The following is a 16,910-nucleotide window of genomic DNA, read 5'->3' on the forward strand; positions in this document are numbered from 1 at the left end:
TCTCTCACCACTAACTTGGAATTAAAATGACGATGCAGATACAGCAACCAAAGCGATACAAAATATTGTGGTAAAAATGACCTGATAGACGAAGAGCACTAGTTTCGTTAATGAAGGAATTAAAGCCATCTATGATGTGTACGTAATTCCTCTGATCCAATACGCCCAAGCAATGGAGTTACCTAGCTAGCTAGCAAGCAAATGAGAAGTGAAGGAATTAAGAGATCAATTTATTTAGTATAGTCAGTTCTTTCGTATGTGGAGATGGTGGCTGGGGCAATTAAACATGCAAAGATCGTCTGGAATTACTTTTTGTTCTTCCATTTCAAGAAAGTAACAGATACATATGGTAGCCTGTGTAAGATTAATTGCGATTGAATTAATCTTATAAATGCATGCAACGATATCCAGTTCTTATCATTTTTTCCTAATCGTTATTTTAGTTGATCCAAATTCCAGACGGCAGCGAATGGTTGACACGGGGGAAGAAAAAATCGTAGCAGCTTAAAGTGGAGAAAAAAATCGTCGGGAGTGAGTGAGCAAAGAGAGGCGAAATATAAACAACACAAGCAGCGGCTCATGCGAAAGAAATTCCAGGTTTTTTTTTTTCTGCTACAAATCTTCTGTGATGCGGCTCATTAACTTACTATGTGGAGTGCTTACGTGTCCATCTATTATTGGTGTCCATTAATCCCAAGAGAACAGCACATCCGCTTCAAAGCTGAACTGAATAATTAAATATCACCAGAACAAGATTGACAACACAAATGCTAACAATTGCCAAATACAAGAAGCTGCAAACTAACTAGGTTACTATTCTCAATAAAGCACAGGCTAAAACTTTACATTGTAAGGAGGATATAGGTTAATGTTGAGGTAGTGCCGGTCTCTTTTCCAACATCTCGTAGTGGACAACAAAATTATCCTGCAATTAGAATGATGCAATTGGACTCGGGGAATTAAAATTGATAGATATTTGTTTAATCAAGGAAAAGTTGGAAAATTGTGGAGCTCATGATAATAAAGAAAACAAACAATTGATGAAATAGGGGTTAACAGTCCGAACCTTGCGGATTGTTTCAAATGTGTTTGGATCAAAGCAATGATACGATCCTCTCTCATATGTTGGTGTTTTCACGAGCGGCTCCACATTGGGGACTCTTATGAACCATAGTCGGTGCTCTTTGTGGTAAAACCAGCCTCTATTGTAACTGCCAACAGGATTCACAAATGACTTCAGCAAAACAAGCTCCAACCATGTGACTATATAATCCGTCAACATATTTAGTGGATTATGTAGTAACGTAATACAGGGATCTAGAACCTAATAGTCTATCCATGTATTGGCAATCTGGTGACCATGGAAAGAATCTTTGAAATTCTCAGCCAAAAAGAATCTTTGAAATTCTTTCATATGTAATACAGGGGTTTCATATGTAGCATAACTCTTTCTCAGCCAAAAAGAATCTTTGAAATTCTCAGGAATCAGACTGCTTACAATTTGCAGATGTAAAATAATCGATATGTGAATCAGAGCCACATTTGCTCTCAAAGCTAACTATTCAGTGAGTGCTAAAGTGGCACTCGCTTTGCCATGTGGGTGTGTATTCAAACACAAGCGCAAACGCTCAAGCTGAGAAACTTACAGTTCATTTGATGCATATAATTGGGCTTCATCTTTTGGCATGCTGCAAAAGAGAGTACAGTGATTGTATTAATTAGATTTAATATCTCAAGAGTCATGCCAGGAGAGCAACAGAGATCTAGTAACGAGAAGCACCTGTAAAATATGTAAAATAAAGTTTCCACAGTAAACTTCAAAAAATAACTTTGCTGCAACCACCAAAAAGAGATTAAGAGCAGGAAAGGAAAACAAATCATTGCTCTCAATTATCTAAAAGAAATTATTATTAAGTGCATCTCACATGTAGAGCAGGTGGTTGTTTAGCATAATAACATTGTGGCACCTTAAACTCCGGATCACCCTTAGCTGGCTCATCAGACCATGGAGAACCAAAAGTTTTGTGAAGATTTTCGGTCGAATTCAAATTCAGCCCAAGTGTTGTCAGATCAATTCCAAGAGCAAGAGATGTTAGATCAGGATCACTCATCCTTATTACACTTAACAAGCCAAGTAAACCATATGGGTCTGTAGAAGACTGGGCAGCCTGCATGGGTTTACTCCCCTGATCCCTAAATGGCTGATTGACAGCTGACATTTGTTGAAGCCGAAACTGGGACTGGTTCTGTTGTTGTTGTTGATACTGCTGGATAAGTTGGTCGTACGATCCCATACCAGATACTGTATTTGGAGAATTGAGAGGTCTTAGTCCAATACCAGGAGGGCCACTGGTCTGAACCAAAAACAAAATTATATAATTATGACATTCCGAATACTTCTATATATTAATGCAGAAACTAAATGCCTAGAAATGAGGCCTATCTTCAACAACATAGCATTTGGAACATCCACCTAGCATAGGAGTACAATTTTTACAATGCACATCATCAGATGTGCACCATTTTTACAAATAACCCCTTTTGAATGAGATTTTAAATCCAATTACAGCAAGAAAATTGACAATTTACAGCAACAAATTAATCTACCTGGGAGTGATAATTCGAATGTGAAGATGGGAAGATATCCGAGCCATGTAAATGGAGAAGATCCTGATTGTTTATAGATGAGAAAGACACACCGCCACTACTGACTGATGCAGCATGTTGCTGCTGAGGGCGATGGGATGAATATGTTCCCCCCATATTAAATCCAGCAGATCTACCCATCTGCACGTTTAGGATGGAAATATTAGAGAAACCTTTATTTATGTAGCACATAACATCAACCCATGTTGGACAAATCTAGGAGGCATTCCACAAATCAAAGCCGTGGGATTCGTATTTGTATTCTATGGTGCTTATGGAAGGAGTGAAATGACAGGACGTTCAAAGACAAGGACAGATCTTTTGGGGATCTTAGAGCTTTTGAGGATCTTAGATCTTTTTTTTTTTTTTTTTTTTTTTAGAATGCTATTCCTATGGGCTATAGCTACAGATTTTAATGGTTTAGACCTGCATAATTTTCTTGTTTCCTTTTCTTCACCCTAGATAGGTGTTTACTTTTGTATACCATCTTGTGTACTTGGGCTATGCCTATTCTATTAATACAATCGTTTATTTATCAAAAACAAAACATCAACCAGGAATATCCCATTATTTTGGAGAAAAGAAAAGGGATATCCAATGAGTGTTTGTGACTCCAGAGACTGACAAACTAGTCACCCAATTTCATATGAAATGGATGGTCATACTTATCACCCATTTCCATGTTAAATCGAGGAATCATACTTTTCATATTTGTTGGTCACTCAAATTGCATAATAATAAGCCATAATCAGTTTAATGGCTTAAGTTGCTACATGAAAAAAATGCTAAAATACTGATCTTGATGCCAACAATCATAGATTATTGTGCCCACATATATTCCACAAATTTCAATAATTGAGACTCACAGAAAAGTGCTGTGATTGCATCATCGACATAGTGTTGTCATGGAGTTGTTCTTTCTGGTGCATATCCATCGCATAATCTGCATTACCACCTGAAATAATAATACAGTCAACAACAAATGCTTAAGAAGCCGACCTAGTTTTATCACAAACAACATCAAACTTCCAAGCACGTATATGAGCGACAGACATATCTTCCATTTGCAACCAAAGAAGAGAAAGGAGAAAACTTGAGTTATTAGAATAGATGAGCATGTCCAAAGATTTCTTTTCTTCTTTTATTGGCACCGGATGTCTGGAACAAAGTTTGGACTCATCACGGGTGCACAGGCCCTCAGCAAGAAGTTTCCTACAAGTGCACCTCTGGTAATTCAAATGGAAATTCCCCTAGTCTAATCGCTCCTAGAAATTATTTGCACCCAAGGGTTTGAACCTAAGACCTGGAGAGAGCATACCACCAAGAATAAGGCTCTTACCATGACTTATTACATTAAAAACAATCACAAAAGCTGCAAAGAAATTGGTGAAACTGCAGAATCATACATTTTTTATCGATAAACAAAATTTTATTAAGCATAAAACAGACAAAAGCCCAAGTATACAGGATATATACAAGAGTGTTGCCTATGTATGCTAGTTTAGCAAGAAACTGTAGAATCATACATAACATTAAAAAGTCGCTTGATACAACAATGGAAGATAAAGTTTCACACCTAATATCCCCAGGGCAGAGCAGATGCACAGACATTGAGGACCATCACAGCATACAATGATAAGATGTTGCATTTCAGTCTCATTAGCCATTTTTTTTTATGAATATCCTTATTACTACAATATATCTATATCCCAACCATGTGATGTGCCCAATACGAGCACTGAACTGAACTTTTTAGTCAAGCAAATTGAGGCATTCATTAATATTCCAAACGAAGAAATTGTCTCATAGCATTCGTCAGAATCTCAAAGGTTTTGGGACAAAGTGCGCTTGCTAAACAGTATCGTTAGCAAACTAAATATTGTCGCATAGAACGGCATCAAATATTTCACGCTTTGCATGATTTATGCGGCAATATATCATGAATACAAGTACAAAATTATGGCAAAGTTGGCAATAATATGGGTGAGAAAGTAAACTCATCAAAACCCTCCCTCACAAGGAAAAATCACAACTAAGAAAAAACACAATTGATTCAATTCAAACTCAAGTAGCCATTATAAAGAAAAACCTTTATTCTTACAAAAACGAATACAAGAAGCAAAATTAAACTTGCAAAGCATTTTCTGCTGTTCTACCCTAAGCCTTATTTTTCTTTTTCCCTTGCTAGCAAATTTTTTACCGAGATAGCAACATACAACTGATGTAGCAATTGAAACATAAATCTAACCCCAAGGTATCACAACTCCATGGCAAGTACTACTGGTAAGATAACTGCATTAAAGAAAATCCTTGATAGTTGAAGTACAGCTAAAAATATAGTACAAATGAACAGCACCTTTAAATCCAGGTAAAGCTGGAAAATCTTCATTTTGAATGCTAAACTCTTGGTTTTGTTGAACAATAGGACTAACACCAAGACCTTGTTTCCGTAGTGAACCTGAAAATTTTTGCTGCATGTCATATTTTCAAATTGAATCAAAGAAACAGCTAAAAAGAAAAGTTGCAAGATTTTTCTTTGCTTACCCAATTGTCCTTGAGGTCCTCCAGCAGAACTAGGACGACTTGTCAACTGAGGGAAGTCGTTGATGTCAAAAGGCGTGTCATTCGAGTTCAGGTCATTTAACATCCCCATAGAACTTAAATTATTTACTGCTTGGACATGGCCTTGAGAAAGGGGACCGCCAGCAGAGTAGGAATTTCCTAGCATAGAAATTACCTGAGGAGAACCTGAATCAAGAAAACGTCATCTCCAAAGAAAAATGGTTCATCTAGCATATCAACACTATTGATTATATCTATAATAGATTATAAATGAAAATTAAGTATGACTAAGACAGTCAAATGAATTGATGCAATTCCAGACAGCATCTAAACAGAATTGGGCAATAATAAGCACATGAGCACATAAGATCACAAATAAATTTCTCTATAGCGACACTAGCACAAGCCAAAAAATAAAAATATTAGCTCAAAATATACCAGAAACAAAGCAGAGAGATAGTATCCACAAACACACGCAGAAGAAATAGTTCTGAAGGTACTGATATAAATCATCTTTCTATTGAGACACTTCATACAAAGATATTTACTAGCTCACATTTGTACCTTGTGGAAGTACGCCACTCATCAATCGATTTTGTCCTTGAACACTCAAACTTCCAGACCCACTATTTGCACTTAAAGTTAATCGAGAAGCAAGACCAGGAATAGATAATCCTCCACCAGAGCCTATACTCCTCCCGATGTTGCCCCCACCAACCATGTTTCCCATGGAACTTGTAATCCTAGGACCTGCATTTGCCAAAATTGGGGATACTCCCAATCCTGGAACAGTATTCCGGTTACCAATTGCACCAGAGGTTGGGAGAATTCCAGGAATAGAACCGCCAACTCCATTAGTGCTACTACTAAATCCAGGATTTCCTACAACATTTATACCTCCTCTATTTGCGACTCCTGAATGTCCATGGGAGCTTCCATGAGACAACTGCAAAACAGTATTGAAAGAAAAAAAATGAGGCAATAGTCATAACAATGTGGTCGTGTACTCTTTGGCACATGCACAAACAGAAACAAGATAAAACAATAGGAAAAAGACTCCTGTGTGGCAGTAAGTAATCTTGAACTGTTTTTAGCAACTAGCATGAGGAAGACGAAGGTGGATAATGGTAATGGATTGGTACTGCATGTGCAAGAAGAGTGGGGAAACCATCAATCACTTGTTGCTTCACTGTGAAGTGGTTAGGGTCTTGTGGCAGCAATCTTCCAACTTCTTGGGACAAAATTGGTGGTGCCATTTTGAGTTGTGGAGCTAATGGTGGCTTGAGGGGGTATACAGGACTGACTCACAGGCATAAACGTCAGAAGGATGGCTCCTTTGTGCTTGATGTTGAGTATATAGAAGAAGCTTTAACACCCAAAAATTAGAAAAAATTTTAAAGAACTTTCATGCTTAAAACCTTGTATGAGTGGACTGCGGTCCATAGTGATTCCCATTTCAAATCATTTTTAAATTTTACTAGTTCATGCTTCCCTAACTTTCCTTAAATTATGTGTTCCCCTTTGTATACCCAGGTGTACTTGGGTTGCACCCCTACAGTGCTTATCAATAATATGTAATATCTTTACTTAAGCATATGGCAAGGAAAACACAAGCACCTGAGAGAGAGCAACAGGAAGATTATTGGATGAAAATCGTCCACTAGAAAGGTTTCCAGCAGGCTGTTGAACTCCCCCAGAAGGAACATTACTTAGTGCTGAGTTTCTTGATGTTAATGTACCAGGAATGTTGGGAAGATTAAAGCCCCCATGAAGATTGTGCAGCCCCTGAATTGACCCTGCAAAGAGAAATATTGGAATTTCACAAATTTTAAACAATACATATTAGTGAATTGCTCGCAATATCTACCCACCGGAGTGATGAAAAACAGGGGAAGCTGCACCAGACTGACCAGAGAAAGATGTCGTAAAAGGTCGCCCAGTACCGTCTGGAAGGTTTGAAGCTGAACTGTTGAGAGAAGACTGCAACGAGAAAACACAATATATTTCACAACATATAGATGAAACATGTGAAATTCAAAGCAAATATTTCTCGCTTCATACATACTTTCAATCAAATATAAAGAAGAGCACAACTAACATTAATCACAAGTAATGTATCAAACACATAAATTTCTTCTTTTATTAGGATTGAAGACTCCATAAATGCGAACTTATCTTAAAACAGTTAAAAACTTCAAAATAATTTTTTTTTATAAGTAAACACAATCTTATTAATAATAATAGGCATAGCCCAAGTACACAAGATGGGAAAAAAAAAAAAAAAAAAACTTCCAAATAATACCTAGGTGAACCTTTTTTTTCACACTTAATTTCTTTGGTTTTCTGCTATTGTACCCGTTGGAACTAGCATTCATGATTTCTTGTATCATCTTCTAGTTCCTAGATTGTAATTAGGTGTTTTTTTGTGTATACTTCCTGTGTACTTGGGCAACACCTTTTGTTGTGTTTCAATGAAGTTTTACTTTTACCTATATAAAAAAAAAATACCTAGAATGAATGGTAGAAACATTGTACAAATGCCAGTCTCCTTCAAATAATTCCATTAATAAACTGGACGTCTAATCATCTCTGAATATGTACAATTCTAAATCTCAAATAAAGTATACATATCTCAATTACTACTAACAACATATCCTCCATGCTGCAAACCCAATTATGCTAAATAAATCTACATGCAACTCGCATTATTCAATTAAATGAAAATTAAAATTCACAAGATCAATAATTAAGCACACAAAAAGACCCTAAATCCAAAATAAAAGAAGATCCAGTAACGAGCCCAGTAAAAACTCAGGAACGAGCTTAAAGACGCTTAGAACACTAAACTTACAACATAAAGTTACATTTCTTAAATGTCAAGGACATAATTAACTTCAGCATGTAAATGTTCCAAAAAGGTTAACTAAGACATGCAGAAGTGGCCGAATGTCTCCGCCCACAAGTTGTAGAAATTATGTAGATAAGAGACAGTACATTAAGTAACCCCGACATTGCATGAGCATCAAAAATTCATGCAAAAAATCATTCCTTGCTGAGAAACAGAACTCCTAATCTTGAGAGTCAAAAGATCTATCGTCAAATTGAATAGCTACTCCACAATACTCAGCCTATAGCCTGAAAAAGACAGAGTTATTGTCAGAGAACTCCAAATACCAAAAGAGAATCAGAAGCATCCAACCAAAACAGAACACCAACGGCACAAGCAATACACACGCATCAAGAAACTTAATTAAACACCATGAACATCCCATAGCAAACTCGCATCTTTAAAATTTTGAAACCATAACAACATAGTGGGGTTTTGGACCACCTTTTCTCAAAAACCAGGACCATCACTGTTTAACGTTCAAATATAAGTTTCTGTACTTCATTTTATGACCGTAAGTACTGTTTCAAGTTCCAACAAGCATAGTTCGTTAAAAATGGAGACCTAAATTAGTTCAAATATCAGAAAAATTACTGCAAGGCACAAACTAACGAAAATTCAATGAGCAAAACAATCTTAAACCACATAATTTTTTTTTATATCTGTGGGTGTCTAGGTCAGCTTATGCACACCTTAATTAATCCCACCGGCCTGAAGTTAACGGCCAGGCAAACCCTCCAGTGGCCATGAGGGACTTGAACTAGTGACAAGAGCAAACTCAACACCCTTTTTTTTATAAATAAATTTTGACAGGCGCAAACTCAACACCCTTAGACCACATAATTAATCCCAAACCACCAAACAAAGATTCTTTAAATTACGTTGGGTAACCAAGAAACACGGTGTATATACGATTCTTAAATGTAGACTTCCCATCTCGTCGAATCGCTCAACAATCCTTTGGCTTAGTTGAGGTAAGCTTTTCATTTTCCTCAAAACACTAAACGAGCACGAAAACGCATATTTTAGTCTCCCGCATTGTTTTCATTTCCCATAATTTCTAAATACCCAAACAAAGGTTAAATGCATAAATGGGCAACTTGTTCAAAGTCTATACCAAAACCGTAACTTGGGAAAAATATCATAAAAAACGAACACCAAGAAATCGGAAGTCTCTTCTATAAACCATAATTAAGAAGAGACAAGTATTAATAAAATAATAATAATAACAGTGACAAGGAAAGGAGGATCTAGGCGAAGATATGGACTCGGAACAATTCGAGATGGGACTCGGGGCGAGCACGAATCAACTCGGAGTCGATTGGGGAGTGAGAGGACGGAAGAGGGAGAGAGCGAGTACCTGAGAAGTAGATCTGCGAGAGAGAGATGAGATGATTTGGTTCGTAGTCAAAAGACGGAGTCCGTTCTCGACTCTCGAGTGCCCTAAATCATGAAGGGGTAGAAGGAAAAATAATAAAAAAAAGGGACAAAACAGAATCGCGATGATCGAAATCGGGGTGCAGTTTGTGTGCCGCGGAGACTTGGTGGGGTTACCCACTTGTGGGGACCTTTTTTATAGATGTTTTTTCCCTCAAAAAAATTGCATTCAATTTAATAAAAATTTTATCCAATAAAAATAAAATAGCAATGCCATATTGACTATGGGATGTCTAAATATTGTTAATTTATTTTTAAAAAAATTTAATTTATTATTAAAAAATTTAATTTATTATTAAAAAATTTAATTTTTTTTATATGAGTCTTAGATTTAATTATTTGATAAATTATATTAGTCTTAAAATATACAAGCTTTGCGTATTTCTTTTGAAAAAATAGATAAATGTAGAATTTATGTAAAAAAATTATTTTTTAATAATTGGACACAAGTTTTTTAAAAATAAATATGTGGGCTTGTTACCCTATAGTTGTATCTGGCATTAATCTATTTTTTCTTAAGCATTACTCTATTTTTTCTTTAATGAGAACGCAAGATTTTCATACTCTAAAATTATATAAATTATTTTTTTATTAAAATATTAAATAAATGTCTAAAATTTGATTGCCTACATTTAATAAGAAATAAAAATAAAATAATTAATAATATCAAGTACAATAACATATGAAATCAAAAAAAAAAATGATATTTGTAGTTATAGAATGTTTATGCACTTATGCTTTTTTTTTTTTTTTGAAAAATTGAGTAAACATGGAAACTATATGAAAAATAACTTTTTAATGGAGAAACCCATTTAAAAAAAAAATGTGTGATGATTGCCTAACCCATTATTATATCGAATATTATTAAAAATAAAACAAATAAAAAAATAAAATAAATAAAAAGGCTTTTTCTTTTTTTTTTATACATGTCCACCAACGTGTCACCAAATCCAGACTATCTCACTGGGACACCTATAAGATAGGTACTTTCACAAATAAGCCAGAAAGTGGGTAGGGGCAACATGTACCCATTCTTGTAGATGGACCCTGTCTTTTCTATTTTGGGTTTAGTTAAAGTGTTTAATGCTATTTTTTATTTATATTAAAATGTAAGCAAGGGCATTTAGATAATCTATTCAAAATTTCAAGATTTCATCACATTCAAATGGGTCAATCGGAAAGGATGGTGCAAATTGGAAAATAATAAAAATGAAATTGGATTTTAAAAAAAAATTATGCAACAATCTATTTTATTACCTAAACTCCAAATTATTTAAATTTTCTCTTGTTACTTATCAATTAAAAACACAACTAGCATGCTTAAAAGATGTAGGGCTCAATTTGTTCCTTATAGAGTTCCAAAAACAGTAAGATTTATTCAAAGTTGAACGAGGTAGGTCATGGTTATTTGATTGGTTTCTTTTCTGTATTAAAAACTTTGATGGTTGTTATTCTCCGAATGATATCATGTTCAATAAGGAATATATGTGGATTCCATCACAAAATATTCCATGTGGAGCAATGTCACGCGCTACTGGATATCAAATTGGGAAAGCTATTAGTGAAGTGGTGGAAATAGATGTTGATAGAGAAGGCATTGGTTGGGGCCTTATCTCAGAGTCAAGGTTGGTATTGACATTTCAAAACTTTTAATGAGAGGAATATGTTAGGAATTTGGATCTCTCAAATTCATCCCTCTTAGGATCTACCATTTGCAAGAATAACAAGAAAAATAAAGAAATAATAACAACACAAAAAATTTACGTGGAAACTCCAAAACAGGAGAAAAACCACCAGACTCAAAGAAGAAAATTCACTATGTGAAAAATTGTTACAATCACACAATTTTTCTCCTCACTCTAAACATATCCACAAAGCTACCCCACTAGTAAAACTTTAACTTTACACATCTTCTCCTTTTACAAAAGAGCCAATAGAGGAATTTAACTAAAATAAAAAATTACTTAATAAGTTTTCAACTGGTGCACTTAAACTAAGAGGCTAAGCCTCTTATTTATAACTTGGCCTAATGCTTACCTATTTACATCTCACTGGTGTGGGACTAAAAAAAGAGCACTAAGTCAACAATCTTCACCTTACAACTTTGACTGGTCCTATAGCTAAGCTCCACCTCAATGAAAATTTTCATAACTTCTGCTATCATGCTTCACCATAAAAGCATACCTACTCAGAATAAACCAATTCCAAACATTTTACTCCGGCCATGTTGAAAAACAACATTGCTAAAAAATTATGGGACTTCCACATTTGGCTTTCCTGAAAGTTCATCAGTCATCGACATGAATTTCTACCACACACCCTGCATCAATGCCAAACCAATGTCTGTGTGCAAACTTGTGGACTACTAACATTAACACATCTTCTATCATGGCAACTTTGGGAATTAGCGGCATGCTATGAAAATGTACATGTTTCTTTTTAAAGATCAAAATCTTCCATGGAGATAGACACAACATTAGCATCATTTTCAGTATCTCTATTTACTGACTTGGAGCCACTTGCCGAACCTACTCCAGTTCTTGGACAAGTTTTCTTGATTTGCCCAGATTATCCACACTTCCAGCAGGCTACTTTCTTCTCTATGGAGTTCTTCATCTTCCCATTTCCAACTGCTACCATTACTAAGTTTTCAAGTGGAACATTACTTCTACTACTTAGTCTTCTCTCTTTAGAAAAGATTTTACTGGTAACTTCTGAAAAAATTATTTTTTCCTCCCATGTATCAAAATAGGTTTCATATGCTCATAAGAAGGTGGAAGAGACCAGATGAGTCTCAAGGCTTGATCTTCATCATCAATTTTAACTCTAATAACTTCTAACTCAGCGACAATGCCATTGAGAATGCTTAAATGATCTGAAATAACTGTACCTTCACTCATCTACAGTGTATGAAACTGCTCCTTCAGATACACATGATTTGAGACGCCCTTCGTCTGATACAACTCTTCAAGTTTTTTCTAGAATTCATTTGCCATAGATATTCTATGCACATTTGCAAGAACATTTTTGGCCAAGCACAGACGTATTGCACTTGTTGTTCTCAAATCCAGATCCTCCCAATCTTCATCGCTCATTTTAGATATGCTCCTTTCACCAGTCACATTAGTACTAGTGCTGACTTCAGGTGTTAGTCTGTCATTCAATGCATTGTGTAATCCTGATTGAATCAAGACATCCTTGATTTGTACTTGCCACAAGTCAAAATTGAATCTCCCATCAAATTTCTCCACCTCAATCTGACAAGATTTGAAGGCATACTTCCGATATTGCTTTGATGAATTTACTGTAGAAATAAATAGTACCTCATTAAATCAATTCTCAGGAAAGATTGGAAGGTCACAATGGATACACTTAAAATTTTCAATCTCCTAAACAGAACCTCCTTAGACTGTATGTATCCACACTACCACACCAAAACTCCACCCCACAAAAAGAATCTAGTGGCTCTGGTACCAATTGTTGAAAATTTGGATCTCCCAAATTCATCCCACTAGGATCTACCATTTGCAGGAATAATAAGAAAAATAGAGAAATAATAACAATACAAGAAATTTACATGAAAACTTCAAAACAGGAGAAAAACCACCAGACCCTGAGAAGAAAATTCACCCTGTGAAAAATTGGCCTAATGCTTACCTATTTACATCTCACCGATGTGGGACTAAAAAAAGAGCACTAAGTCAATAGAATACATCTCAATTTTCATGAAAACAACGTGTGGATCTCTTTTAAATATGAGAGACTCCCAATTTTCTATTTTAGATGTGGCATGATCAAACATGGGATTAATAGTTGTGTTGAGGAGTCTAATACAAGATCCATGCATTCAAGTGATAATACCCAGTATGGGGTATGACTGAGAGCTTCTACCACAAAACCTGGACTAAGTGATAAACATAAAAGGAAAGAAGGAAAGTCTTACTCTAATTCTCATAATGGTGATCAGCAAGTTGAAAATGTTGACTTGGAAGATTCTCAAATTTCTTTTGGTAATGAATCAAATTCGGCACAGGAAAAGACTTCTATCCAAGAAACTCCCAAAACTACAGCTAATCTCTCAAGAAATCACAATTATGGGGGAGGTGCAATTTAAAAGTCAGCTCTCTACTAAGGAAAGTAATATTAGTAATAGTGCTCAAATTAATGAAGTGGCAAATCCAGTGCAAAATAAGGATCATAGATTAACTGTTATAGATATGGAACTTGATTTGAACGCCATCAGCATTAACTTACCAAGCGAGCTAGCTCATAATGTTGAGTTTGTTTCTGTAGTTAATATCGATACTTCAATGAAGCAACATGCTATATGGAAAAGGATGGCTAGGAAAAAGAAAGACATAGATAAAGGTGAGGTTGCACGTGAAAGAAAATGGAGTAAAATAAGGCAGGCATCAATTTCCACATGAAGTTTTAATGATGAGATGGAGGCTTGCTCTGAGGGCCCTAGTAGCAAGAGAGAAATGATGATCAATACTAATAGAGAGCAACATGAAAACTTAAAGGCAGCAGCTGGTTTCCAGTCCTGTTAGTATCAATGAGCCTCTTAAACTGGAACTGTCAAAAGCTTGGGAACCCTCAGATAGTTTGATTTCTTAATTTCTTAACTAAGGAAAAATCCCCTAAGTTGGTTTTTCTCATGGAAATCAAATGCAATAAAAGAAAAATGGAGGAAGTTAGAGCTAGATTGAATTATGATTGTTGTTTTGTAGTAAAAAGTAAAGGAAGTAGTGGTGGACTGGGCCTGTTATGGAAGAATGAGCTGGAAGTAAATCTTTTAAGTTTTTCTACCTAGCATATAAGTGTTGGAGTTAAGGAACCAAAAGCCAGAGCTTCATGGATGTGTACTGGATTCTATGGGTACCTTGATACTTCAAAGAGGGAATCTAGTCGGAATCTCCTAAAGCATATAAGGTCAGTTACTAATATTCCATGGCTATGTGCAGAGGATTTTAATGAAATAACTTGCCAATCTGAGAAAGTGGGAGCAATTCTGAGATCCTACAAACAAATGGAAATGTTCTGTGAGGCCCTAGAGTATGTGCACTTAGTGATATTTATACTAAAGGGCCTAAGTTTACTTGGACTAATAATAGAAGGGATAGAGGTTTTACTAAGGAGAAATTGGATAGAGTAGTTGCAAATATGGAGTGGCACCAAAGTTTTCAAATTTTCTATGCACTGTGTTACCTGTGCTGTAAGATCTGATCTTAATTCCCCCTTTATAGTAGTTATAAGAAATGAAACGAATTCGAGGAATATGACTCTTTTTGTTCAGATATGAAGCCTCTTGGAACTTGAAAGAGGACTGCTCGAAGATTATAAAGGAGTCTTGGAAGAAAGGTTATGATGGTATTGGAGGTAGACCTGATATATGTGGCAGAATGCAGCACTGTAAAAAAGCACTACAAAAATGGAACCAATCTTGTAATGACTCCAGGTGCAATTAGAGATAGAATGAAGAGAATATCACACTTGCAAGACTCAGCAGATGATGATCAAGTGACTACTATAAAGCAACTATAGAATGAAGTGGAGGCCTTATTAGATGAAGATGAGTTCAAGTGGAAGCAAATGGCAAAGCAGCAGTGGTTAGCTTGTGGAGACATAAATACTACCTTTTATCACATGCACATTAATTAAAGAAGGAAAGTAAACACAATCAAACATATCATTTATCAGCATGGAGAGTTCACCATGATCAATCCAAAATAGGTGATATCTTTGTTGATTATTTTATAGCCCTTTTTAATTCTTCAAATCCTGTAGGGATTGACAGCTTTTTGGCCTATATGGATGCTAGAGTTACTAATAAAATGAATAACATATGTTTATTTGATTTATCTGACTTAAAAAAGTTAAAGAAGCTACTTTTCAAATGCCTCCCCTAAGTTCTCTTGGCCCTGATGGGTTCCTTGCTCAATTCTATTAAACTCATTGGGAGGATGTTGGCAAGGAAGTACGCAGTTTTGTGTTGGATTTTCTCAAGGGTAAAGGTTCTCTAAGCATTGTTAATGATACTTTCATGACAAAAGTTTACTCTTATTCCATAAGTTAAGGAGCCTAAATGAGTCACAAAGTACATGTCTATAAGCTTATGTAATGTACTTTACAAGATAGTGGCCAAAGTACTTGCCAACCGATTGAAACAGATTTTGCCTATGATCATATCTCTAAATCAAAGTGCATTCATACCAAAACAGCTTATAATTGATAATATTCTTGTGGCATATGAAATTCTTCATTCATTTAACACTAATAAAAAGGGAAAAGAGTGTTATATGACTTTTAAATTTGATATGAGCAAAGTATATGATCATGTGGAGTGGAAATTTCTTGAAGATGTTATGCTTAAAATGGGATTTTCTCACAGGTGGAATTCTCTTATTATGGAATGCATTTCCTCAGTTTCTTATCCCAAATTGATCAATGGTGAACCTCAAGACCATTTCTTACCTTCAAGGGGTTTAAGATAAGATGATCTCCTTTCCTCATACCTCTTTATAATGCGTGCTAAGGCCCTTTCATCATTATTGATCTCAGTTGAGCATATTGGTTGCATATCAAGTGTGCTTATTGGAAGATCTCCAATCTCCATTAACCATATATTATTTACTAATGACAGCATCTTCTTCTGCAAAGCAAACTCATTGGAATGGAGTAGAGTCTTATCCATTTTGGAGCAATATGAGAGGGCTTCTGGGCAGATGCTTAATAAAGAAAAGACTTCTATTTTTTTCAAAAGAAACACTCCACAAAATGTAAAGAATAAATTGTTCAAATAGCAGAGGTGAGATCATCTGGAATTTATGAGAAGCAATTAGGACTTCTAGCTGCAATATGGAAATCTAAAGTTGTAACTTTTAATTTTTGTTAGACAAAACATGGGCTCATATTTCTAACTGAAAAACAAAGTTTTTGTATGATGCAGGAAAAGAAATTCTGTTGAAGGCAATTCTTCAAACCATTCCAACCTATACTATGGGCATTTGTCTATTATCTACCTCGATTACTTAGAAGTTAAACAAAATGTTGAGCAAGTTTTGGTAGGGACAGAATGGTGAGAATACAAAAGTGCAATGGATAAAATGGGAACGGATGGGCTTAGCAAAGGAGGCTGGAGGTTTGGGGTTTAGAGATTTTTAAAGTTTTAACTTAGCCATGTTGGCAAAGCAAAGCTAGAGAATGTTAAAGAATCCTGATTCTTTACCTGCTAAAATTTTAAAATAGAAGTACTTTCCAAACAAAAATTTGACGGAGGCCACTTTGGGTAATAGACCATCCTATGCTTGGAGGAGTATAATTGCAGGGAAAAAACTTCTTAAGGAGGGTTTGATATGAAGGATAGGAAATGGAAGTC

General features: G+C 35.5%; 1 protein-coding gene and 1 non-coding gene across 5 annotated transcripts; one reads left to right on the plus strand and one right to left on the minus strand.

Annotated features, from left to right (window-relative positions):
* Positions 1-709: 709 nt before the first annotated feature.
* Positions 710-9,636, minus strand: LOC122294354 (probable NOT transcription complex subunit VIP2). Of its 4 annotated transcripts, XM_043103016.1 has the most exons (15): positions 9,456-9,634; positions 8,203-8,343; positions 7,080-7,188; positions 6,826-7,004; positions 6,106-6,154; positions 5,773-5,991; positions 5,191-5,394; positions 5,003-5,104; positions 3,513-3,601; positions 2,608-2,787; positions 1,926-2,354; positions 1,781-1,833; positions 1,647-1,688; positions 1,067-1,211; positions 710-925 (listed from the first exon to the last, which is right to left on the minus strand). In XM_043103016.1, exons 2-15 carry the CDS (start codon positions 8,218-8,220, stop codon positions 866-868), a joined length of 1,878 nt encoding a protein of 625 aa, XP_042958950.1. In that variant the 5' UTR covers positions 8,221-8,343; positions 9,456-9,634; the 3' UTR covers positions 710-865. The 4 variants fall into 4 exon arrangements, with proteins under 4 accessions (XP_042958950.1, XP_042958949.1, XP_042958948.1 ...); XM_043103015.1 differs by having other exon boundaries at positions 5,773-6,154; positions 7,119-7,188; XM_043103014.1 differs by having other exon boundaries at positions 5,773-6,154.
* LOC122295274 lies at positions 7,080-7,160 on the plus strand. The gene has a single exon (XR_006237933.1). It is a non-coding gene; the product is annotated as a small nucleolar RNA snoR35 (small nucleolar RNA).
* Positions 9,637-16,910: the final 7,274 nt, after the last annotated feature.

This window comes from Carya illinoinensis, chromosome 14 (assembly GCF_018687715.1).
Source record: "Carya illinoinensis cultivar Pawnee chromosome 14, C.illinoinensisPawnee_v1, whole genome shotgun sequence".
NCBI classification, from domain to species: domain Eukaryota; kingdom Viridiplantae; phylum Streptophyta; class Magnoliopsida; order Fagales; family Juglandaceae; genus Carya; species Carya illinoinensis.

What these genes read in the sequence shown, in the direction of transcription:
- LOC122294354 (XM_043103014.1), bottom strand. An exon ending in ATTCGAATTATCACTCCCAG is followed by an intron (nt 2,355 to 2,607) that starts GTAGATTAATTT and finishes TTTTTGGTTCAG; the next exon opens with ACCAGTGGCCCTCCTGGTAT. An exon ending in TTATTTTACATATTTTACAG is followed by an intron (nt 1,689 to 1,780) that starts GTGCTTCTCGTT and finishes TCTCTTTTGCAG; the next exon opens with CATGCCAAAAGATGAAGCCC.